Raw genomic sequence first — 18,077 nt, 5'->3', positions numbered from 1 at the left:
ATCCCACCCCCACCCCCCGAGCAGATTTCTTCTGTTATATTGGATGTTTAAGTTGTTTGTGCTTTGAGCTGTATTCCTACTTGGATAGATTTAAACTTATCCTAAAACTACTTAACAGCATACAGACTTAAACAAAATATGGATTTTATGGATTGATAAATATTCTCTAGTAGTCCCTGTTGCTGCTTGCAGGAATCAGTCTGTTTCATTGTAATATTTAAGTGAAGCTCTTTCAGTGGTCTGTACATGCCTTTACACATGAACAGTCGTTGAAATGTAAAAAATCTGCAAAGCTTACAAAAATAAATACAAGCTGAATTTCATTGCATCGTGTTTTTTACCCTGTTTCTAGCTGTTTCATATATTTGTTTTGTATATCTGTCAGCATAAATGGAGAACCACTTTTTTCTGCTTTAGTGGTCTTGCTGATGCTGACTTTTGGCTTGGTGCATTTTGTAGCGGCTTTAGGATAAGTGTTAGAGTGGAAGGTTTCTGTATTATCTCATACAGCTATGTGATAATATGGAGAGTATTCTCAAAGATCTATAGTGAATTAACTTCCCCATATCAATGTGGTTTTTGGTTAAAAAAACAGTTTAAGTTAAATTCATTGTTCAATTTAAGAGCTCTCCAATTCATTTAACCTCCTTTTTGGGTTTTTATTGTTGTTTTAGCATCTGGGTAGAACTAGGGATAACCCAAACCGTGTTACACTGTTTAAAATCTATACAAAGGTTAAACAAGAGCTTGAGTTCAAGTTCAGCTCTATAGAGTTTAGTGTAATCTCTGTATTAACTTGTACCTCTTCTGTTTAAAATAGAACCAAGGAAATGCCATATAATATCTCTGAGAGATATTAAATGTAGCAATGTTTGGATTCAGAAAAAGTTTCCCATAGAGAGAGCTGCCTAACTCTGTGGTTTGTAGTTGCCTAAGGCATAATTTTCTTTGTATACAGAAGGGCCTTTTAACAAAGAGAGGCTTATGTGCATTGTGAATCTGAATAAAAACATCTGAAAGAGTGCAGTTAAAGGCAGACAGGTTGGTGTGTGTAATAACAAGACTTTGCCACTTCAGACTAATGTAGCAATGCCTGTTGCTTAAGACAAAAGTATGGCTGTTAAGGATGATAAAGCTTTCAGATAATTAACACAGCTGATTAATTGTCAGTTTACTATGGCCTTGCAAGATAGAAGAAGGTTACCTTGTTTGCAGAAATTGTCATTTGATGGTGGTTGAAATGTTAGTTTCAACAAAAATAAGAGAATGTCATAGAATAAAACCCTTGTTTTAATTCTCTTTTTGAGTACATCCCTTCATTTATGGGCTGTATGTACATTCTTCTATTGGAGAGAATAATGTCTGCAAGAACTTCAAAACTGACTTGTTTAACATCTTCTCTCTGCATTAGAGAAATAAAATATTGAGCTGGGTCTGAGGAGGAAGCCATTAGTCTAATGCGGGATGTATGTTTTTTTCTCTTTATTTTGGTTCTGGGCTGCTTAGGGAGCTACTAAGAGGAGCCTGTTATACCAGAGAGATTTATGGTGATTTAACGTTGGAACATCAAAACCTTTACCTTCTCCCACCTGCCTGCTTGTCTGTGCTGGATGTTTATACCCCTGAAGCAGGAATACCTCACCCTTCTTTACAGTAGTTACAGTGTCCTTTAGAGCGCAAGATTGACTTGCTTTTGGTTTACTTAATGAGTTGAAAGTTGCAGCAGTTTTGGAATGATTCATAGGCTGTGATGTTTTGCAGTATGTGGGACAGGGTAACATCCCAGGTACGCAAAGGTTATGGGTCAGTGCCTCTTCAGACATTTGATTTAAATCGGCCATGATCTGTCAGAATGCTTAGTGATGAGAGTCCCCAGTTCAGCCAAGTGGGGAGCTTCTCTTAATGTTTCATCAAGCAGAAGGTCCTAAATTCTTTTTTTTCTGTTGGTATTTGTTTGTGGAAGGAGCAACTGCAAGCCAGTCCACAGTATTTCACTGAAAGTGTGTCATGACTGGAAAAACAACTCCAAGTGTTTATGCTGGACTGCTCAAACTTTAAATTCTTGTAATTGTCGCATTTTCTGCTGTGTATGTACTGTTAACTGGGCAGACAACATGACTATAGAGCAGGTAATCAAGACAGCTTGTCAAACCACTGTAATAGTTTTGCGCTTATTTTTAAACTTCAAACACTAAGGTAGAACAGATGGCTGAGTTAAAACTCAAAGGGTTAAGAGGACCCAGTAGAAGGAAATCTTGCTTTTCAGTGATCGTTTTTCCCCAAGAAAATGTTGAGATTCTAGCTTAGTTTTGTAATGTGTCTATATTGTGTGGGTACTCACCTCTATTTTTCTAGTAGGTGCCTTAATCTGAATGGAAAATCTTTACTAGGAATAACTGTTGGAAGACTTGGAATAAGTTACTTACTGCTTTCTGTAATTTGAAGACCATTATTTATGGTCATGCATTCAGCTATAGTGGCAATGGATGCAAGTTTCCCTGAGACTGCAGGCTGTGAAAATTGTGCTGAAATTAATTCTTGAGACCACTTGCCAAGTCAAAAATATGGCTTCTTTAAGAACAAGAACTTTGAGAAGTGATTCTTCCATACCCATCAGCTAAGGTGGATTTGTCAGGAGCTGAACTATCAACGCTTTAAGATACTGTTCAAAGAATGTAAAGGTGTAGAACTCTACCTGAATTGTTGTATTACAGCATGATGGGATGCTGTTACAGGTATTCTGTATAGTCTGTTGAAGCAGGATGACATGAATCTAGAAGAGTTAAGAGAAGGCTTGTGGTTATTCAGATTCGCTATTACAAAAAAAAAAGGGAATTCTTTCCAATTGTTGCTTTCTTATCTTTTTTAACTTGAGGAAGGACTGGTTTAATCACTGCTCTGTGTTGATCAGAGTTGCAGTCTATCAGCTAATGCTTGCTTCAAACCTGCTATATTTTAATAATAGGCTTAAATTGTTTAAAGGAAATAATATTTGTATCTCTGAACATAATTTTATATGAATATAGAGATATAAGCAGACTTCCGGTTTCAGCACTTCTGTCTTTTTTGTAGCTGCTTTTTTAACCCAGACTGTATGTCTTGATGATACAACGGTAAAATTTGAAATTTGGGATACAGCTGGGCAAGAGCGGTACCACAGTTTAGCACCCATGTACTACAGAGGAGCACAAGCAGCTATAGTGGTATACGACATTACAAATGAGGTAAGTACTATCTTAGGGAGGCACAAGGGGGATTTGGAAGTTAGCAGTCTTGCACTGATCTTTCCTTAATTTTTCTCAGTGACTTGTGTGAATCAATTCATCTTTTCATAGAATGATTTGGTTTGGAAGGGACCTTTAAAGATCATCTAGTCCAGCTGCCCTGGCATAGGCAGGGATGTCTTTCACTAGAGCAGGATGCTCATTTCATATTGCACTATGTAATGCTAAATTGTGTCTGTAAACTTTTTTTTGCCAAAAGACCTTTTCTATGTTTTTTTTTAATTTTATTTTATTAAAAAAAGGAGAGAGAGAAAGAAAGCAAATACTGTTGCAGAAGTGTTTCAGACCCACCTTTAAATCAGTTCACTCGAATGGAGCTGTTACTCTCACCACATTGCTGGTGGCAGTTTATTTCTGATTGTGAAAGACATGATTTTAATATTGTATTATTGCAAGTTACAGGTAAAGATTGGAAAGGTAGCACAAGCCACTGAGACCAAAACCTAAGGTTATTTGATTTCTTTTTATTTGAACTTAGATCAGATAACCTTCATGTGTTTTTGGTAAAATGAGACTTCAAAACCATCCGAAAAACCTGGAAACCCTGTACCATAATGAACAGTGCTCAGTAATTAGAAAGTGTTTTGAAACCCTTTCAATATAGCTGTTTATAAACTTGATTCTTCTAGAGGAGAAATTAAAATTCCCATTTTCTCTCTTAACCACTTCTCTTTCCTTACTCTGTCTACATAAACATCTTCCTATCTTTACTTACTTTTTCATCATTATCCCAACTAAGCACATTTGAGAACTAAGGTAGGAATGTTTCATTTTAAAAGCTTAGTTGGCCAGTTGGAGTATGCCTTTGGACAAAGGTAGCAGCCTTGTATTGGTCTTTTGCTTCAAGTATAGATAACAGAGATTGGGGATAATAGGTGAGTACGAAAGGATGATAAAACTCAAGTTGCATCATTTTGCAATCATTAACAGGAGTCCTTTGCCAGAGCGAAAAATTGGGTCAAAGAACTTCAGCGACAAGCAAGTCCTAATATTGTAATAGCTTTAGCAGGAAACAAAGCTGATCTAGCTAACAAAAGAGCTGTGGATTTCCAGGTATGTACAAAACTACTGTTTATAGCAATAGCATTTTGTTGCGATAGAAAGTAGATAAACTTATGAAGTGCTTATATGCAGAGACTAGCTAGCTGTTATAGAGGTCATGCTGTTAAATATAAACGTCAACTGAGACTAAATTATACATGCTACTGAAAAATCTATTTCTGTACAAGTGATATGTAGAAATAGACTTTCTTTGAATAACTAAGTTTGACTCTGAGGAATATCTAATTTATTTGCATATCTTTAAGGCTAAACGAATTTCTGTTCTCTGATGTGACCTCTTCCTGTCTTCTACACAAAATTACCAGTAACTAGAGTTTAAATGGATGAGACAGCAGTAACTCTTGGTGCAAACCATTCTCTCTGACTTGTCAGGAGAATTTTGGTTATCATATGATACAAAGCTGATGTGCTTAACTTGCTTAGGCTATACTGTTGAAGCAGTGTTTAATTGTTCTTTGCATGGCATTCTTTTGCATTTAGTGAATATATTTGTGCTCTCACTGCTATATTTTATCTTTTAGAAAGTTTAACCAAGTCCTCAGAAAACAGCTTCCAAAGCAAATAAAACTTACTGCAGGTGGTTCTGATCCATTCGTGATTTGAATTAAAATCGTATTTATTAGTCATTAGTTCTCTTACAGTTTTAAGATGTATTTGGTGTAGCTGTGTGAGATACTGCTGTGTATAGTAATGAATCCTTTTGTAACTATAGGAGATGGACTATGAAGGTTATCAGTGTTTTTTTTAAGTATTTTTCTGCCAGAATTCAACAACTCAGTTTTCTAATTTTATACTTCCATGTCAATGGTAACATAAAGCTGTGTGACAGAAGACCTTTGTGTTTTGTGAAAAATTGTGGTATTAACAAAAATTTCATACCTGTATGCAATCAAAATTTTAATCAAATTTAATTACCAAATGAGAACTACTTTGACTATTGTTTGTATAATTACAATCTTAATATTTTTCAAATGTTCGGTTTTTGTTAATGTGGATTTATGGGATCCTTGCAGACTTGACAATCCTTTCTCATTGCAAAACATGGTTTAGATTTTTAGGTTCTTCTTAATGTGTTATTTCATATGTAGTTACATAGATCTTAGCAGATATCACTTAAATTAATATAGAATGCTGTGGATTTTTTTTTTTTTTGTCTTGAGCATTTTGTAGTTTCTTTGCAGATTTCCTATTGAATGCAAAGGCAGTTACATCATCACAAGAGGCTGGGTGTTCTCAGCTGAATTGGCTAACAGGAAGTGGCAAAAATAGGAAACTTCTTAGAAACAGTGTATTTCAGATAAAAATTCAGACTGAAAAGGAAGATAATGTGGCAAGATATTTTATCCTGCTTATTTGTTTTACAGTTGTGAATTTCTGTCAGCTGTCAGGATAATGAAGCTGTTCTGAGCCGTCTGCCTCAGTGGTTGAAAGATAGTTCACAGACTGCCTTCTTTCCAGGGTAGCAATAGACTGACATTTGACGGCACTTTCTGGAGCTTATTTGTTCTTGCTATCACAGCTAGTGTTCTGGATCAGAGTTGTCTTTTTAATAAATATTTTAATAAATTATTTAGTTTTGCCTGAGATTTTTCATCTGGATATTTTTAAGATTGCATTTCTAAATGTTTAGCTGCTTGATGGAATCACCTGCTTCATAGCTGATGTGACAACACATTGTCACATGAGTGTTTCAACAAACTTTCTTTCAAAATGGTGTAGAAATTGTTCCTTAGTAGCAATAAAATTACAATGTGTAATGATTGTGTGATTTTTTTTTTTCTATTATTTTGGTTTTTAGATGAAGTAATACATTGTTATTTTAACTTTCAGGAAGCACAGGCTTATGCAGATGACAACAGCTTATTGTTCATGGAGACGTCTGCCAAAACATCTATGAACGTAAATGAAATATTCATGGCAATTGGTGAGTTTATGGACACGCTGAGAATTTAAGGGAATTGATTTCATCAGATTCATACCATCACAATCATCCTAGCCCAAGATCTTTGTTTTTCAGCAAAATTATTTCTGGCACTGAAGTTTCCTTAGGCCCTTTCGTATCCTTTTTGATGTTCAGGAGTCAGATGAACTTACTTGAAGCACTGTTGCATAGATCTTGGATTAACTTGGAGTAGCTGAGCTAGGTTACTTTTGAATTCTGTCAGCAAGTTCTGTGTACCTGTTCTGATTCCATGATGAAAACTTGTACTGCTTCCTGTTCAAGCAAGATGAAGCTTTAGTTGTTGTCTACAAAAAAACACCTTTCCCATGGTATAGGTAACCATAAAAAGCTTCATGCAGCTTTTCTTAATAGTAAGATGTACTTGGCATTTGTTAATCAAATTAGTGTAAGACTGTAAGTGAAAGTGTATAAATGTGTGCCTTTTGATGGTATGTTGTTTGCAGTAGATTCCGCACTGCCTTGAATAAGTGCAGAACCTGGAATAATGTACCTATGAGACAGTGGTAATTGAAGCTGGAAACATTTCAAAATGGGAGAATGATAATGGACTTAGAGTCAAGTATTCATTTTAGTCTAAACAAAATATTTGCTAAATACACTTTTGCACTAAAATTTTGCTTGAATCCCAAATACAGCTATCCAAAACCCAAAAGTTGTGCCAAAGATGACAATATGTGCTTAAATTCAATATCCAAATATAAGAAAAGGGGACTTCATGTGAAAAGTAAATTTACTGATATATTTTTAGCCTGAACATAATCATGGGGATTTCTGTAAAGGTCCTAACACGTAACAGCAAGTATAAACGACTAAGAAATTTAGTTAATTCCATTGATAGACACAAAATTGTATTTCATTGTTAATAAGATTTTGAAAACAGAAGAAAAAGAGCAGGCATTTTTAGGTTGGTCACCAGCCTGTTTAGTAATGACCTTAATCACAGTAGTGGCTCTGCTACTGGGGAGTAGTAATGTATAGTGTCAGATAACTTTACTAAATCTCTTTTGTATTTTGCACTACAGCGACCCCTCTATCCCACTTCTTTTTGTGAAAAACAGCATTGCTATCAAAGTTAAATGTTTCTGAAGAGCTCTTCTGCTTTCCAAGTCAATAAAGCAGAAGGTAATTTGTGATGTGGTTCAAGCTTCCAGCAGATGCAAATTAAATTATCACTATAGCAACACTTTATAACAAGTACTTGCTTCATATTAACTACAAGTACTTGTAGTTACTTGGGGAAAGAAACCACAACAGTATGAGTGGAAAGTATATTTTTCTCATAAATGCTCAAGATAGGCCTGCATTTAATGATATAGAAACGCTCAATTACACTGTTCTGGTGAAATTTTAAAATAGATTTGTTTAAAGGTGCAGTTTGCATCTTGTTTTAAAAAAAAAAAAAGGAAAGAAAAATTAATCACAACATTTTTTTTTGTAATTTCTTATATCAACAATAATACTTATCTCTCCATATTTTAGTGACATATACAAAGTAAATTTGAGAAAGCAATGCCCAATTAGTACCTGGGTATTTTGTCTGCAAGGTTGGTTTTCCATGTGAGGATTTTCACATCAATGGGTGAAATTCAGCTTTGTCAGTGCACCAAAACAAGATCTCTGCCGCAGTGAACCCTGAAATATTGACAAGGATATAAGTATTGCATGGAACTTGGAATGGCCTTTTGCACAATGGGGATGCAGTTCCTGGCACTGTGTGTAAATATGATCTTCAAAAATGGGAGAAAATTAAAAACGAGAACACGGACAGAATTGAGGGATGCAAGCTACAGCTGCTTATAAATTGACTGCTTTAGAGCTCATTCAGAACTTCCAGGTAAAAAAAATCATGTGAATTTACAGTTCTAGAATGTATCTAGAATCCAAAATGACAGTGCTCTGAAGGTGTTTTTCTACTGGTGCTTTGTCCCTTGGTACTGTCTGAGCAGCTTACTACCACGTGAACTCCTGGATTCTGTCACAGAGTCGTGGAACAGCCCAAGCTGGAAGGGACCTCAAAAGATCATCTGGTCCAACCTTTTGTGGGAAAGGGAGCCTAGATGAGATTACCTAGAACCCTGAGACTATCTATCACCACAACACATTTTGTTGTGTACTCTGCTGCTTTTCTGGCTGTTATACTTGTATTTAATTCCTTTTAGGAAAAGTTGTTCTTTAAAAAGCTGGCCAAAATAATTACTTTGGAGTCGAAGTGTGCGGGCAAACTGTAGAACAGAGATGGTTGTTGAGTCCTGGTAACATGGGCAAGGTAGCCTCACAGAAGTCCTTTTATGTAGAACTTAGCTTTCTCTCTGTCAGAAAATTGCTAGGAGGAGCTACTGCTCAGAAGGGTAACGTGTCACCCTTATTTTTCACGTCAGGACCAAGGAGGTACCCTGGAGATACAAGGACAACAAAGAAATTATCACAGCCAATTGACTCATAAGAGCTGGAGAGAAGAGAGTGCTTGAAAAAAAGAGGAGAGACTTGATCTAGTGCTGAGGGCCATTTTATATGTTGTATGCAAATACTTATTCTGGCTAGATAGCTGGGCAGTAGTTTGCCCCATTTCTGTCTGTGGTTTATGCCTTTTCATTCTTTCTGTATCTTTTACCACTAACATCCTGATCTTAAAGCCTGTTCTGTGTAGGTGGATTCACCCAAGAACCATCATTTACTGGCATAGTATACCTGTGCAGATACATTTTACTGCTCAAGTTACTAGTGCATTTCACTCTTGAAAATCATAGATAAGTAGTTAATCATTAAGAAGTCAAGTGTCTTAACTTCTTTTATTACTAATGCACTGAATCAAATCAGATTTGATAGTGATTATATTGATGTGCTTATAGAGTAATGAAGTGTTGACTGTTTGCATAGTCAGGCTAGTTAATCTTAGTGCAATCTCAGTTTTAATTCTTATTTCTTGTTGATTTTATAGCAAAAAAATTGCCCAAGAATGAACCACAGAATGCAGGAGCCAACTCTGCCAGAGGAAGAGGAGTAGACCTTACTGAACCCACGCAACCACCCAAGAGTCAATGTTGTAGTAACTAAAACATCAATTGCTTTAAACTGTTCTGAATATTCTTCTGCTTCCTAACTGTTAATAACCATGGAATTGGAGTGCTTAACCTGGCCCAGAACAGCTTCCAAACAGTGAAGAGACTTAATAGTCAAGTTCATGATACAGAGTTTTCTTTTGACTTAAAGTTTTAACATGCATGCATCCACCACTGGCTGTAATGTTTCAGCAGTAGAGGAGAGATGGAAGCGGAATAAACTTCCTTCAGTTGAAAGGTTTTAAAAATCAGTTACCATTAGGGGTGTATAAGAACTACCTTCTGTGGACCTAATTGGCCAGTTCCTGTAGCTTCAACACTGATTACTGTTATAATAAATAGAATTGGGACTTTTTCATAAATCTCAATTGTGCTTTAAAACCTTTTTTAGAAACAGGGTCTGAAAATTAAACATATTCACAGTATTGATGCAACCAGTTGTTTCTGCAGGTATCTACTGTTTAGTTATACATTCCATAGTTTAATAAATTAATTACAAATAATACGCATTAATAATTTTAAGAACCCTATGCTTTCAGGAGAGTGGAGTTTTAGTTGGTACACTGTATGTAAATTATGTCAGCCCAGTTAGTTATCTAAAGGAGTTAGTGATAAATCAAGTTTAACTTCATTTCTAATCTATTCAGAGGGTACAGACCAGTAAATTCAACTTGACAACTTAGGATTTTTTTTTTTCCTCTACAAACTGTAAGAGCTCTTCAAGTAAAACCACAACAAACTTGGTGTCTGTGACTTCTTTCTTGGTTTTGATCATTGCTGGCCGTTACACTTTGTTTTTCCCCTAAGGAAAAAAATAGTGCACTAACGATTATGTACATCCAACTTGATTTTAAATTTGGATATTAATGTACTGTAAATAGGTACTCTGCATTGTAGTCTACATTTGTTTAATACTTTCTGTAATATTTAAGAGTTGCTTAAAGGTATACAGAATGTACAGTTACTTAAAGCTAACTTTTTTCCTCTCTAATCAAAGGGGGTTCTAAGTTCTTCCTTTATGGCTAGAACAGTAATAAATGATGCTCCTGTATCTGTAACATAAGTACTGCTGTCTGTCAGTAATGAACTTTGCAACTTTGTTTTCCAAAGTACATTTTATTTTGATCTGTCCAGTATATTGCACTAATTCTTTTAGTTATTTTCATTATATGAAATCTACTGAGTGTCAGAAGAGATGAATTAGTCTATTTAAATGTTGAACTGATAGCAGAAACTTAACTTGTGCAGATTTTAAATTTGCAGTAATCTGGGTTTAGCAAGGAAAATGATGGTTCACCAGTGTTTCGTTTTATATTGAGGTGTTCAGGTTTGAATAAAGTGGTTTAAAAGACAAAAGAAAAAAGATTTTTTATTACTGTTTCTTACTGAGAGCTTCAGAAGGTTTTATTGTATTTGTACAGTTCCAGACAAGATGTCTGATTTACTGTGTGGGTCAGCATTTAAGATGATTACAAGTAAATTCATGACACAGTTAAATATAAGCTTGTACTATATGTACTGTGGCACTCCAGTTATTCTATGGTAAATTTTTAAATGTTGACATAATTGGGTATCTTATTGCATCCATTTAGAAGTACAATCAAAATAGTAATGTTATCTCTTGAACCTGCAGCTAATGCAGTCTTTACCAGTTGTTCACTAACGTAGCTTGCTGCGCTGTCGTAGAGTGTCTCAGAGGTGACTCTGCCTCTTCCTGCAGTTTGTGTTTTGCAATTGGATGGGTACATTTTTGTGTCCCCTTCAAATGGTGGGGATGCTTTAGAACCCACTAGTGATACAGTCTGTAGCAGTTCTTGACCAGTGTAGCTTTCAAGTTTGTCACTAAATATCTTGGAGTCTGTTTTTTCTGCCAGTTGTGGACCTGGGTCAGAATTAGATAGGCATGCTTTTGTATCTTTTGGGAGCTGTTTCATGTCTTGCTCTATTGCTCGTACATTCTCTTGCAGGTGTTTATGGGTGCAACTTGGACCTGTCACACAGAAAGTGTCAGTGTCTGTTTCTCCTTGCGCTGTGGTCTGTGACTGTGGCTCAAAACTGTTACATAGATAAACTTTTCTGTTCTCAAACTCTTTCAGATCTTCAGAGCTACCTTGTGGGCTAGAATCGGACTGTTTTATCTCTCTGTTCTGTGAATTTACTTCATTGTTACTGAAAAGAGATAGTTCTGTATCAGCTTGATTTTTATGGTCACCAGTTTCCTCAGACACTCCATCTTCACTTTGCAAATAATTCCTCCTGGAACATTTTGGCTCATTTTCTTTCAGGTTGCCTTTTGAGTCAGTGAGAAAAGTGTCTTTATTGGAATACAATATTTCTCTTCCATTTTGCAGATCTCTAATAGCTTTTGAGTCATTAAAGTGGTCTTCAGTGAGGGGCATTGAGTGCTGACGCTCATATGGAGTAGTTCTGTTTTGTTGAGCACATTCATACATTCTCAAGTAATGAGTGAATGTTGTTAGAGTTAATGCAACTACTTCATTGTAATCCAAAACCTCCCAAAGGCCATTAGAAGCTAAAATAAGAAACTGACAAGTATCATCAATAGGGACAGATATGGTATGAGGTACAGGTATAACAGATCTTTTCAGTGCTGGATCTCCATGATGTCCAAGTCCCCTTGTAGTTCTCAGATACCCCTCCACTAATCCATCTGGTTCATTAGTGCTGATGTTTCCACCATTCTGAAGTATGCGTTTTCTCTCGCTTACATTAGAAGTGCTGTGCTCTTTTGAGAGGCAGTGACTGTTCCCATCTTTACGTAAGACTCCATGTGCATTGCCTAAAATTGAAAGAAGGTAATATTTTGAATTATAGCATACTAATTTTTTTTTAAGATACTGCTGTTACATTGACAGCCTTTTGCTAAGGACTGGGAAAAAGACTGGGGTCCTCGTTCAATTATCTACTGCCACAGGCAACAATATGTCCATCAGTGAACTGGTTTTCTTTTACAGCAAAGTTCTCTGTGTCTTTTTCCCTCCCACTATTCAGAAGACTATTCCAGAACCTTATTCTTCTGACTGCAACTAAACTCTTACAAAGAGTCTTAAGTGACATTTTGTTCAGCTTGAAGTGCAGTCTAATAGAAATGTTGCACCTTGACTGGTTTTGAAGCAAGACTGCATATTTGAGTGCATATTTTTCTCAAATACTGTTGTTTTTTCTTTCTAGGAGAATGTGTGCTTTCAAAATGTCATGTCTGAATGAATTCATCGAGAAGCGTCAGGTTCAGACTATTTTTATCAGTATAAAATTTCTAGTTCCTGAAAATAATTTGGATATCATGTAGTATTTACAGTTTACTAATGTGATGCCTTAAGTCTCTTCCTTGGTTAAGGGACCCAAGGAAGCAAGAGTTCTCCCAGTCATCATGAGAAGTCAAGGACTAACTTCTTTCCTTTACTAGGAATGGGTACTTTACCTTTCCCTCAACACTTTTGAAATCTGCAGGGTGAGAATGAAAAGCATTAGAAATTGCAACACTGCAGGTGCCTAGTCTTTTCAGACTTGAATGCAGAGTGTAAAGAAAAACAGCTCTGAAACAAAGCGATGTATTGTTTGAGATCCTCTATGGGTATACTGGGAGAAGACCATTTTTTGTGTTAGGGGAGGTGATTGGTCTGCTCCCATGTGTTGGCATAAGGGCAAAAGTGATGTCTTACAAAAGGAACTGGAGTGGGGTGGTAGCTTTCCAAATGCTACGCTGGCTGCAGTGTGTTCATTTATACTGTATTTTTAATATCATCTGGCCAGACTAGGGCACCAACCTCTGAAAGTGTTTATAAATAGGCACTGCTTATACAGTAGTTGTCTTTCTTGGAAAGTATTGGCATTGTCTAGTGTAGGAGACAGCTAGGTGTGGTCTGTGTGAAGTCAGATTTCTCTAGAATATCAAACTGAAGGATACACCTTTTTTCTTGATTACAGAATGTAGATGCCTTAAGTTATGTTGTGTGAATGTTCCTTTGTACTTGCTCCCTCCTCCTTCCTCTGATTTCCATGGAGAGCTAGAAGATTGTCTGAATTTTCCTTTGAACCCTCTGAGTAAGACCACCACTAACAAAGGATGTTCTATAACCCACGTGGAACAATCTGACTGTAAGAGTAAAATCTAGTCGCTTTTGGATGCAAGTCTCTTGTCTGCAAACCTGAGACAGGGCAAAAGAATCGACAAAAACTAGCTGACCTATCAATGTGGGACTTAATGAAGAAGCTGGCCAATGCTACCATCTCCTGCTCCTTATGTCTGACCGTCCTCTTCAGTTGCTTGCTGGTGCTGGAGGAACATGTCTGTACTTCTGTAAGAACACATTCCTGAGGGGAAAATGAAGCTTGATGTTGTGCAGATCTTTTTCTTTGATGTGATAAATTTGGTGGAAAATTAAGTGTATTAGATTAAATAAATGTGTATTTAGAAGTGGTTCCAAAATGTGGACTTTAATCATAAAAGGCTTAATGTATCTCTGATCAACTTCAAGCCTTAACTAATTATCAGAGCTTGAGTTTACGGTATCTTCAATTGCAGCCAGCATAAAGCCTCATCTGGGAGGAAAGGACGGAGGCAAGTAACTAGAACCAGAAAACTTAGGTTGGGTGAATTCTCTACCAGATTTTCTTACCTTCATCCTACCTCTCAAGCTTATTGTAATAAAAATGGATTTCTTCCCCAATAAGGTAAAACCAAATGCAGCTCTGAGAACATTACAGCCTTTATGTGAGTTACTCCTGTATTCCATTAAAGGTATGACTGCATTTCCTGCAAGAATATCTGAGCTAGCACTAACCTACCAATTTTGATACCAGTAACAGCAGAGTTCTGGTAGCTGCAAAGATGCTTGTTTGGAGGTAGAGGAAGTATGGCTACAGCAACAAGCGTTGGGAGAATGGAGGAAAGGGAGGGGATAGGCCAGACAGTGACTTATTTTACTGTCAGTGCATGTTCGAGCTGGTTTATAGTGTTCTGCAGACTGGCAGAGGATTGCATATTATTGTTAAGCAAAAATATTATTTTTTTTCTTTGATCTGGGATCAGATTCTAAATGCAAAATATGTTTTTTGGTTTGGGTTTGGTTTTTTTTTTTTGCCTGATGAAGAAGTGAAGCCTCTCAAATGGTTTTTTCGTTTTCCTATTGATCCTTTGACCCTCTTGATTAATGTCGGACAAATTCCATATGAAGAAATATGAAGAAGTCTTACAAGTTTTGTGGAAACATCTGAGGAGGAAAGAGGGCATGGAAAGTTGCAGTGTTAGCATGCTCCTTACTAATGCTAGGGAGAGTGATAGAAAAGTACTATAGTGCTGGATACGTGCTTCAAGCAGAGACTGAAAAACACTAGAGAGTATAACTGTAGACACAAATCCATTTGAAACTAATCACCCAACTGTTTTTTTATAACTCTGCTTGTGTACTTCTTTATGGGAAAGCAAGTGTCTTGCTTGTCATCTTAGAGCTGTCTTATGTACACAAGAGAATCCAACTGGTAACAAAAATCACGAAGTGGGAAGATACAATGAGTGGAGTTGCTAAGACTGCAAGAGCTTTGTCTAGTGTTGCCTGCAGCAGGGCTGGGTGAAGAAGCATTAGGAATGTATCAGTGTTTGTGATCATCATTAATGACTGATTTTCTACACTATAGAAAGGCAAAGCAGGTTTCCCCTTCATAAGGGAACAGGTCTGAGTAGATCTCCTGTAATGACAGTAAATAACAACCAATTCCTATTTCAGAAATTAATAACTTGGATGATCCCCACAGACCATGTTTTTGGTTTGCTGGTAGCAAAATGTGGTGTCACTTGTCAATGAAACAAATGGATAAAAAGAGTATCTTAAGCACGTTTCATTGACAGGATTTATCAGATCTAAAATCAGAAGATTTGACTGTCTGCCCTAAAATAATGACATCTTAAACTTCCTCTTGGTTTAAATTGTGGTCTTTCCTACTTTTACGGGGGTCTACGGGGGTCACTTGTATATTACGGAATGTTTCTTAACTATGTATTTTGCATTAGTAAATTAACTTTATTACTTTAACTCAAATATCATATTGAAGGTACTTATCTAGTAAGCTTAATACTTACTACCTGATACCAGTATCAGTTGCAAGGGAATTTTATCATGTCTCCTTCATATTGTCAAGTTAAAGCAGTAGCAGCTTTTTATCTCCAAATATCTACTGCCAACAAATCTCTAGATGAGCTTATTTTTTCACTTTTTATTGGGCAGAGAAAAGAAAAATCCCTAGTGTGGAATGTACATACCTATATTGGCAATGTGCAGCAACCCAGCAACATCTTTGGCTGTCCTGGCTAATGGACTGTGTGTGTTGTTTTCAAAATGTTTTCTTTTTTCTTCCTCAGTGCCATCTGTCTCTTCACTGGGGATTCTTTCCACCAGACAGGTAACAGCTGAACAGCCACTCCAGCGAACTTTGGAAACCTCATTCCTTCCTAGTCGTAAAAGTCTATCCATTCTCCAAAAGGACTTGGCATATGCTTTGTGAATCCATTCGTAAGTATTGGTCTTGTTGGTCTTGTCATTGCTTGGTTTGTCAGAGAAAATTCTCTCTTTTTGCCTGTAATCTGCATTGATTACTGTGGCAAAAGAATCTAGAATTTGCTGTTCATCCTTACTCTTTTTGTAGGAGGAATCCATTTGAGCAAGCTGGTCAAGAAATAAAAGTGGAAGCTCTGCTGCAACTGTTTCTGCAGCTGTCACACCATGAGAGCCATCAAATAACCCCAGAAAACATGTATCTGACCTATTTCCGTAGTTGTCAAGCACAATGAATCGGTCTTCCATGTCTCCCTGCCATGTTGAATTTTTATCTTGGCAAACTGATAATGCTTTTATTAAAGAATTACTTACTTTCTTAAAAGTACTAGGATTGTTAATATTAGCAGGATCACCATATGATGTAGGAGTGTGATTATTCATAAGGAATTCAAATGAATAATCAATCTTCTGCCTGTGTTTCTCAGAATATTTGGGAATCTTGGTCAGTTTTGAAATTAGTTTCTGTCTCTGAGCTAAAAGTGTTTTGTTGTCAGTCTTTGTTTGTGGGTTGTCAAAGCCCAGCAAAGTTTGGGCTTTGTGGGTGTTTTTATGATAAAGAAGGTGGTATGGATATATTGTTTGTTGACACGCAGAGCAAAAAATTGAAATGTGCTGGGAATCATGGTTCTTGGGTGCAGTTGTGACCTTCTCCAGCTCATCTTCCGCATCTTTAGAATGTTCAAAATCAGGTGGATTTGTTTTGTCTTGTGACTTTTTCTCCCATGTCATTCTGTAAAGGAGTTGACAATGTTAAAGAGTTTTCATATTTTCATATTTCAACATTTTAATATTATGTAACACTGCATTTGCCTAAGTCTTGTTCTCTCTCATAAACTCTGAATTGCATCATTGTCTACTAATGCATATGTGGTCAAGAAAATGGGAAACTATGTGAGATTTTATAAAAATTGTAGCTATGTTAAAAATCAGCAAACTCAAGAAGTGAAAAGTTTGGAAATACAGAATTCATGACATGATTTGGATTATGCTTGTACCTAGTAAAGTCTCAGTCAGTTGTTTCCTGCTTGTGATTCAGTGCATGGCCCTGTGCCTTCACGCTGTTAGAACTGTACATATGAAGTAGTTCCTCAGCAGCTTTTCAGTATCCATTCATCACTTTCCAGACATGGTAGTGGAGTGTAATTCCTACTTTAAAAAAAAAAACAATCAAGTTCAAGAGAAAAAAATCTGCCAATCTTCCACAGGAGATACAGAACAGGGCCAGAAGCATTGGTGTGTCTCTTTAATCAAATCTCACTCTCATTGCCACCTGTTTTTTGCTGTGAGGCCTTCAGGAGTCAATTGGAAAAAAATTTATACCATTGCTTTTAGACACACAGAAGATAAATTACATTTATGTGGACAATATTCTATTGTTTTTCTTGCTTACAAGAGATTTTGCAATGTTCATGTTCCTTTAATGTAGGATGCATTTTGAATGTGTGAGTTTCTAAATCAAGAAAGCATAATGAAGAACAAAAGTGTTATCAAATGGGCCAAGCAGTGTTTGAGCTTTTAGGTCTGTGGGAAACACCCCTGCTCCTTGAGCTCCAAAGGTGCGAGCAGCAGCACGCACCCTCCTTATTCTGCAGCCTTCAGGATGAAAGGAGAGATGCGCTTTGCAGCGGAGCTTGCAGAAGAGCAGTGAGGCTGAAAATGTGGAATCAAGGCAAGGACAATAGGGTGTAATCAGCACAAGCTTCTCTGCTTGTTCCCCAGCCAAAGCTAGTATCTTCCTCCTATCCCAATGCACCCCTTTTCTCCCACTTCAGCTCCTTGCTCCAGTCTCACCTTCCTCTTTAGCCCAGTCTTGCCCTCCACATTCTTGCTCTTGGATGCTGTGTTACTGCCTGAGTCGTGGGACTCTCTGCACTCCCACACGCATCTTCTCTTGAATATCTACTTCCAAACCCCGCTCCTAGTGCTAGTGATGGGGATATGCGTGTATAAAGACACTTTGAATCGTCTCCTTTTATTAGCAAAGGGAGTATTGAGATCCAGGATGAAGTAAGGGACTTATTCTTAGGTCTGGCACCTGGTGCTACAAACCCAAGAGTCAGAGCTGGGTGAGGCACTCACTGATAGAGGCCAGCTGGTGCAGAAGGGACTGCCGGAATTCAGCACCTACATGCTG

General features: G+C 37.0%; 2 protein-coding genes across 3 annotated transcripts in view; one reads left to right on the top strand and one right to left on the bottom strand.

The window, feature by feature from the left end:
- The window catches only part of RAB5A (RAB5A, member RAS oncogene family), an 11,540-nt gene extending 828 nt beyond the window's left edge, over positions 1 to 10,712 (top strand). The window contains exons 2-5 of one of the 2 annotated variants that reach the window (XM_010081115.1): positions 3,073 to 3,224; positions 4,215 to 4,337; positions 6,177 to 6,270; positions 9,248 to 10,712. In XM_010081115.1, coding sequence (XP_010079417.1) covers positions 3,073 to 3,224; positions 4,215 to 4,337; positions 6,177 to 6,270; positions 9,248 to 9,363 — 485 coding nt within the window. In that variant the 3' untranslated portion in view covers positions 9,364 to 10,712. The remainder of the gene's footprint in view (positions 1 to 3,072; positions 3,225 to 4,214; positions 4,338 to 6,176; positions 6,271 to 9,247) is intronic. The other variant, XM_010081116.1, reaches the window with a different exon arrangement.
- Positions 10,713 to 10,918: 206 nt separating this feature from the next.
- Positions 10,919 to 16,672, bottom strand: PP2D1 (protein phosphatase 2C-like domain containing 1). Its single transcript, XM_010081117.1, has 2 exons — positions 15,649 to 16,672; positions 10,919 to 12,168 (listed from the first exon to the last, which is right to left on the bottom strand). The coding sequence occupies exons 1-2, from the start codon at positions 16,670 to 16,672 to the stop codon at positions 10,919 to 10,921; spliced, it is 2,274 nt and encodes a 757-aa protein (XP_010079419.1).
- Between the last annotated feature and the right edge of the window lie 1,405 nt (positions 16,673 to 18,077).

Source organism: Pterocles gutturalis, unplaced genomic scaffold (genome assembly GCF_000699245.1).
Source record: "Pterocles gutturalis isolate BGI_N339 unplaced genomic scaffold, ASM69924v1 scaffold8374, whole genome shotgun sequence".
Taxonomy (NCBI): Eukaryota; Metazoa; Chordata; class Aves; order Pterocliformes; family Pteroclidae; genus Pterocles; species Pterocles gutturalis.
Note: the sequence above shows the minus strand (reverse complement) of the source record. Positions and strands in the feature narration are given on the sequence as shown.